Here is an 8087-nt window from a genome sequence, read left to right on the forward strand (position 1 = left end):
CATGTCACCAAACATTATATTTTTAAAAACTATGTTTAAATACGAATCAAATGAGATAATTTTTCTTAACATGCATTAACATTTTGTTAGTTAAATCTGTAAAATTTGACACAAACTACAAAGAAGACCTATAAACAAGGACGGAGGTAGTACTAAGTACCTTAATTGCAGTCAGCCCTGAGATCAGTGAGGGTGTAAACGCCAGTAATTACGGCGAGAATCTTGCAGGTGTAAACGCCAGTAATTACGGTGTACTCTACTCTATGCTCCTACGTCTGAAGTTAGTGTTATTTTAGAGAAATCTGAAGGTAGTGTTGGACTGAATATTAAGAGGCCATGTTGCCGACTTTCTCATAAAAGGGAGAAATCACCGATGAACATCTGCAGAATACTCTACTCCTTGTCGCAAAAAGAGCACTCCTACACAGCTAAGACTGACGGTTATACTGATAAGCTTTAAACGTTTGTTGGCTGCACTAATCACTGACTCAAAAATATTTAAGTAAGCTCGCCTTGGTGCTCGTGATGATTATGCTGATACTTTTTGTGGATGGGCAGATCAGAGAATGAAAACTAATTGAGCCTTTTGCGCACCCTTTGCTCCGACTGATGGCTGGCACTGTTCTGAAAAGCTATCGTACTGTTCATCACAATATCAGCTGAATATCCGCTTGTACTGTAGGAGTACAAAAGTAGCAAACAACTCCGAGCCGCCTGACCCCTGCATGAGTGCATCGCTTGGAGTCCATGAGTTGAGCCATGGAGGCAAAACCTCAATCTTGGAGCCGGCTCATCCGTTATATGCGGATTTGATAGAACATACCCCCTCCGTTTCATAGTGTAAGACGTTTTTTTGCAAGCAATGGACAGAGTAGTATAACTTGGATGTGTCATTGTAAAAATGCAAGCACGAGAGCAGGGGACAGCGGCTCACTCGCTCTTCAAATGTTGATACTCGGTGCGGATTTGGAATATGCTGAATGATTGGGTTGGATGGCATTAATGTCGACCCCCTTTCTTGGCGCAACCACAACTACCATTCTTGAATGGTGGGAGGCGGTCTCTCACCACAACGGCAGAGCGTCTAAATCTACCGCGTCCATTCTCATGCTCGCCTCTTGGCAATTTTGAACGAGTGCAATACTAGGATCTTTCGTCATATCTTGACAAATGCCTTCAATTGTCTTCTCCAACATCAAGAAAAAGCAGCTATTCACAGTTTGTTAGTTCAAATTGGTTCATACTTGCACATGCATGGCTTAATCTTTGAGACAAGCCCTTTAGGTCAAAGCCGGAGCAAATCACCTTAGAGTTGTAACTCTAGGAGAGTAACTCATTTGTTTGGGCTACGGCCCGTCTCTTTATATGTACACACTTTGTTCTCCCTAATGAAATGGCAAAGCTTTTGCCTCTTACAAAAAATATATATATGAAAAAGCGGGAGCTGATAAGAAGAGACTCGGAGAAATAAGTAGTAGAAAAAACTGTACGTATATAATTTATAACTTGGATTTGGTTACACACAGGTAGTGTCATCTCATGTATGGTACACAGAGTCAGTGGGCGGGAGAGCACATGCAAACTATGCCTCCTGCATTTCCCACACATGCTCAAGACGCTAGACGACGACCCCACATATGACACCAGACAGACGGCATCTCAAGCTCCTTGATCCCACGCAAAATACAAAAATAAAATAAGGCAAATGATTTCGATCGGCCGAGTGATTAATCCGTAGGCAGCAGAGGGGCCAGAGCGCATGCATGCATGATGCAGGCGCACGTGGCTGCCCATGGGTCGGTCGGATCAGCTGAACTGGACGAAGGAGCGGTAGTCGGTGTTGGGCCTCCAGTTGGCCGGGATGACATCGTTGGCCACCAGCTTCTTGCCGGAGTCGCTGGTGATGCGCATGGAGAAGGGCCCCTGGAGGCGGTGGTTGGAGTCCATCCGCCAGATGGATCCCCAGGACTCGCGCATGGCCATCCACGACCCCGACTTGGCCTCCTTCATGTCCACCTGGATCACGTCGCCGTCCATGTCCTCGTACTCGATCAGCACCGCCAGGTACACCGCGTTAGAGCCGTCCACCACGTGGAAGTTGATCTTGAGGCCGGGGAAGTTGCAGGGCACCCTCCGGAACTGGATGTCGATGATGCCCGAGTGGCGGAGCTTCTCGTTGAGGCCCGACTTGGCCAGCGCGCCGAAGGCCGTGCCGCTCAGGTCGAAGTGGTACTGGGCCACGGGGTAGTAGTTCATGTCGGTGATCATCACCGTCTCGATCTTTCCGGAGCAGGATTTGTCGCCTGTGCACCGTATCTGAAAGCACGAAGCGAGATGGTCAACACACTGTGGTACTAGCTGATAACTGTGTGTTGTGCAGTGTATCATATTCAATTTTCACCAAGGTCCGTAAATGATATTAACTGATAAATGTAATCTCAACTATAGTAGTACCTGGTAGCAGGAGCCGCAGCCCTTGCCGTCCTTGAACAGGGGCTGGTTACCGCAGGAGGTCATGGAGGAGAACGGGTACTGGTTCACGTGCTTGAAGCCGCACGCGCCGCCTGCATGTACACCACACCGATGAACCAAATTGAGTAACGACATTAGAACAGAGAGCATCGCTGCATCAAGTATGAATCCACACGGCAGGCACGTACCGTTGTCGTCCGGCCCGGCGCCGTTGGGCGCTCCGTACCAGGTCGCTCTGGCCGGAAGCCACGCGGAGCTGTAAGACACGGCGGAGGCGTCGAGGTCCGCCGCCCCCGGCTGCTCAGCGGCGGCGCAAGAGACATACGCGGCAGCAAGCACGGCGGCGAGCGCGATGGCCTTGACAGAGAGTAGCCCAGCCATCTTTAGCGAAGCTGCTAGAGCCTTGTCAGGGTTGCCACTGGTGGTAGTAGTAGTGGTGCTCTGCTGTGGACTCTGGTCTGTGTCTTGATGGTCCAAGGGGAGGACCTTTGCCGGACTATTTATAGGCAGGCAAAACGGCCGCGGGACGGGCGGGCGATTCGACCGGCGTCGTCACCCACCATCCATCGGCATCGGCAACGGCCGTTGCACTGTACCGGAGGAGCTGTGGCGCTAGGTGCGTGCCTCACTGGTCGTATGCTCACATGGGGTTGGGAGGAAATCATGGGGGATTGGAGGCTTCGGTTCACGAGCATCGCTATTATAAAATCGCATCTCGGCCGCTATGCCATGTTACGTTGGTATGGACAGGTGCGTACCGGCCAATGATTTACCCAAAAATAATCTCTTGGGGGTGTTGATGATTTCGATTGAGATGGGCAAGTCGATGTGGATTAGCTGAGAACGCGGTTGTTGATCCCAGCACATGCGGTGGGAAACCACAGGAACGAACGACCCACCATCGCCCCCGCCAGCGCCAGGTCGATCACAATACTCGGAAACTAGCTAGTCTCGGAATCAATGGAACTATGGAGGCAATCATCGCATCCGGCATTTCTAGGGTGATAATTCATCGTCGCATCGATTGATCCTCTGGGTGGCTGCAAGTCTGCAACCGCAACAACAAAATATGGGCACTCAACGATAGCCCGTCTCAAATTCACTTTCTCTTCTCTACTCCTATAAAAATCACACTTGGTGATGATGATGTACTTGTCATATGTCGTTTTTGATCGTCTGATCCGTATCCGACGAATAGGACGTAACCCCACTTCACATTTGCAAACAAATCCCTCATTCTCTTCATCCATCTCCATCCCCGTCTCACCTTATCCAATCAGCCGAGTAATCGATCTGTTTAAAATTTTTTGAAACCGAAGTGTTAGCGGCTGCTGCCTCTCTCCACGCCACCGGCGTCGTCTACTCTCGACTCCTCTCCGCCGCAGCAGCAGCCTCAGCGTCCATCGCCACCCCCTCCTTCCCGTCGTCTCCTCCTCCCCCTACACCGTCTGCGACATCGACAAGTACGTCGCTGGCGCCGTCTCTCCACCGAGCTCGCGAGGACTCTCTTTCTTCCCCATTCGAGGCTCTGATGCGGTGTAGCGTCTCTCCGTGAATGCCAGCTAGCTGGAGTCGACTCCGACAGTGACAGAGGGGGTGCATCGTTGAATAATTGAGGTTTTCAGGCCGATCCTTCACATTATCTGCATTGTACATCACATTTTTCTGTTGATACTTTTGCTAAGAGGAATAATAAAGATGTACTGAATAAGAATACTAGGTGTAGAACTAAGAACCGCAGAAATTTGGATCATGTGATTTGATCTGATCGAAATCACAAGATGGATGGGGATGAGGATTGGGGGAGTGAGCATGTCCTTGTTAGTGGGAGAGAGCTTGCTTGGATTGATAATTTACATTAGATGAAATGATATCGTTAATGAAATTGTCGGAACAAATAAATGATAGGTAGAAGCATTAGGGAATTTATAGTGAGAATGGGTTGTGTTTGAGTAGTGATTTTGTCATGAGAATTGTTAAGAAGAGACATATACTAGGATTCCTTCTATGTGGGAGGTAAATACTGTAGATTTAGCGCCTATCCCAAATTTTGAATGTCATCTTATATCGATGGGGATTCAGGGTGTGGTTGAGGCTTGGAATTGAGATGATGGGCTTGGTTTGGGTCCAATTCCAATAAAGGGTGAAATGGGCCTCATAGAGAGCCCATGTGCGGAAGGAGAGGTGGAGGCACACTGGGCAAATACGCCTTCTGCTGCTTTTAAGTTTCTGGATGCTTCTTATCTACCCGAGGTGGAGACTGGGGATTTTCTTGACTCCACACATGTTAGGTTTTGGGGGGAAACCAGGAGGTGGCGATGTCGGGGGGAGGGGGAGAGGGGAGTGATGGAAGTGAGGGATGGTAGGAGAGAAACATATACAATTATCAGTATCAGAGAAAGAATTTCGAAGGCGGCGGCCGTGGTGGTTTTGGAGGAGGGATAAGAGGTAATTCCAACATCAACACCCACAATTTTGCCAAGAAAGGACAACAGAAAGGAGAAGGTGGTGAAAGAGTAGAGATCCAAGCTAGAGTGACGATAGGTACTTGATACGTCCATTTTGCATCATGTTTTCCTACTGTTACTTATGATGTTTTTATGCATAATGATGCTTTTTGGAGTAATTCTAATGCTTTTTCTCTCATGATATGCAAGGTACACACAAACAGGAAGAATTCTGGCAGCTGGAAATCTGGACCTGGAAAAGCTACGTCAGGCCACCTATTCTGCACAGCTCCAAACAAGCTGAAATTTACGGATATTTTTTATGAAATAAATGAAAAATATCAGAGCAAGTAAGTAATGGAGGGGGCCACCCTGGTGAGCACAAGACACCAGGGCGCGCCTTGGTGGGTTGTGCTCTTCCAGGCCCACCTCCGGTGCCCATCTTCTGGTATATGTCATTTTGACCTAGAAAAAATAATAAGGAGAAGACTTTCAGGAGGAGCGCCGCCGCCTCGACGCGGGACTTGGGCAGGAGCACTTTTGCCCTCCGGCAGAGCGATTCTGCCGGGGGAACTTCCCTCCCGAAGGGGGAAATCATCGTCATCATCATCACCAACAACTCTCCCATCTTGGAAAGGGCAATCTCCATCAATATCTTCAACATGAGTAAATTGCAGAAAACCACCAGTTTGAGGGCTAGGTCATCAGAAAACACTAGGTTACAGTTTATTAACAAAAAGCACCACCTCTCTCATAAACATTTTGCAAAAACCATCGATTGGCGGATTAGTCTCGTTTGAGCATTTTATGATAGGTGGCCCCCCTTTTGCTTACGTGGCATCACTGTTTGGGTTTAAAGCATAAAAGCCCTTAACTTTCTTCCCCTCGTGCCCCCTCCCCTCCCCTCTCGCGCTTCCTATGCAGGCCACCGTTGCTCCCTCCGCAGGCAACAGCCGCCGTCGTTCCCTACGCAGGCAACCGCGACCGTCGCCGCTCCCTCCGCAGACCGCCGTCGTTGGTCCCTCCGCAGGCAACCACCGTTGCTCCCTCCGCACGCAGCCTCCGTCGCTCCCTCCGTAGGCAGCCATCGCTCCATCCGTAGGCAACTGCCGCCATCGTTGCTCCCTCCGCAGACCGTCGCCGTCACCGCTCCCTACACATGCCACCACCGTTGTCTCCCGGCACCGGATCTGCAGGCTGTTGCCACTCCCTCTGCAGGCCGAGGTCGCCGCCGCCGCTCCCTCCACAGGTCGTCCTCGACGAGCTGCAGTTGGCCGACCAGTGGCGCGCTGCCGCTCCCTAAGCCTCGATGGTGCGCCCTCTCGTCGACGACGAGACCCATGGTCCGCCCCATCCACCTTCCTTCTGGTCACGTGAGCCATGGGCGCGGTCCAACCGGTTTTGTGCACACGAGGGCCTGATTGCGTTTTTTATTTTGGATTAGGGGGTGTCTATATAAAATTGTTGGGACTAGTTTGTAAATATAGATGAAAACCCTTTTGGCATGAAAAGTTATGCCACGCAAGCCAAATAGGGGCCCACCTGTCATAAACACGCTCAAACGAGACTAATCCAATGATCCGTGGTTTTTGCAAAATGTTTACAAGAGAGGTGGTGCTTTTATCAAGAAACTGTAACCTAGTCTTTTCTGATGACCTAGCCCTCAAACTGGTGGTTTTCTGCAATTTACTCTCTTGAACAACACCATCTCATCTCAAACCCTAGTTCATCTATTGTGTTCAATCTTTGTACTGGAACTATAGATTGGTGCTTGTGGGTGACTAATAGTGTTGATTACATCTTGTAGTTGATTACTATATGGTTTATTTGGTGGAAGATTATATATTCAGATCCATATGCTATTTAATACCTCTATGATCTTGAGCATGTTTATCACTTGTGAGTAATTACTTTTGTTCTTGAGGTCACGGGAGAAATCATGTTGCAAGTAATCATGTGAACTTGATATGTGTTTGATATTTTGATAGTATGTATGTTGTGATTCCCTTACTGGTGTCAGGTGAACGTCGACTATATGAAACTTCACCATATTTTGGCATAAGGAAATGCATTGTGGAGTAGTTATTAGATGATGGGTTGCGAGAGTGACAGAAGCTTAAACCCTAGTTTATGCGCTATTCCGTAAGGGACCGAATGGATCCAAAAGTTTAATGCTATGGTTAGAATTTATTCTTAATACTTTTCTCGTAGTTGCGGATGCTTGTGAGGGGGTTAATATTATGAGGTTTGTTCAAGTAAGAACAACACCTAAGAACTGATCCACCCACATATCAAATTATCAAAGTAGCGAACACGAATCAAGCCAACATGATGAAAGTGATTAGAGGAAATTCCAGTGTACCCTCAAGAACGTTTTGCTTACTATAAGAGACCATTTTGGTCCATCCTTTGCCTCAAAAGGATTGGGCTACCTTGATGCACTTTTGTTACTACTATCATTACTTGCTCGTTACAAATCACCTTGCTATCAAACTACTCTGTTACTTACAATTTTAACATTTGCAGACATTACCTCGCTGAAAACTACTTGTCATTTCCTTCTGCTCCTCGTTGGGTTCGACACTCTTACTTATCGAAAAGAGCTACAATTGATTCCATATACTTGTGGGTCATCAAGGCTATTTTCTGGCGCCATTGCCGGGGAGTGAAGCGCCTTTGGTAAGTGGAATTTGGTAAGGAAACATTCATATAGTGTGCTAAATTCTTTTGTCACTTGTTACTATGGAAAAAAATCCTTTGAGGGGTTTTGTTTGGGGTATCTTCACCTCGACCAGAACCACAATTAGCTACCCCTCAACCTACTGCACCTACTGAAAATATTGAACACGAAATTCCTTCGGGTATGATAGAACAACTGCTAGCTAATCCTTATGCAGGAGACGGAACCGAACATCCTGATATGCACTTGATATATGTGGAACAAATTTGTGGATTGTTTAAGCTTGCAGGTTTACCTAGAGATGAAGTTAAGAAGAAGGTTTTCCCTTTATCTTTGAAGGAAAAATCATTGGCATGGTATAGGCTATGCGATGATATTGGGTCTTGGAATTTGAATCGATTGAAATTGGAGTTTCACCAAAAAAAATATCCCATGCATCTAGTTCATCGTGATCGGAATTACATACATAATTTTTGGCCTCGTGAAGG

At 47.7% G+C, this 8087-nt stretch overlaps 1 protein-coding gene across 1 annotated transcript; it reads right to left on the reverse strand.

The window, feature by feature from the left end:
• Positions 1–1468: 1468 nt before the first annotated feature.
• On the reverse strand, positions 1469–3017 carry LOC119338963 (expansin-B6-like). The gene is made up of 3 exons (XM_037611163.1): positions 2661–3017; positions 2455–2564; positions 1469–2316 (listed from the first exon to the last, which is right to left on the reverse strand). Exons 1-3 carry the CDS (start codon positions 2851–2853, stop codon positions 1807–1809), a joined length of 813 nt encoding a protein of 270 aa, XP_037467060.1. The 5' UTR covers positions 2854–3017; the 3' UTR covers positions 1469–1806.
• Between the last annotated feature and the right edge of the window lie 5070 nt (positions 3018–8087).

Source organism: Triticum dicoccoides, chromosome 1B, assembly GCF_002162155.2.
Source record: "Triticum dicoccoides isolate Atlit2015 ecotype Zavitan chromosome 1B, WEW_v2.0, whole genome shotgun sequence".
Classification (NCBI taxonomy): domain Eukaryota; kingdom Viridiplantae; phylum Streptophyta; class Magnoliopsida; order Poales; family Poaceae; genus Triticum; species Triticum dicoccoides.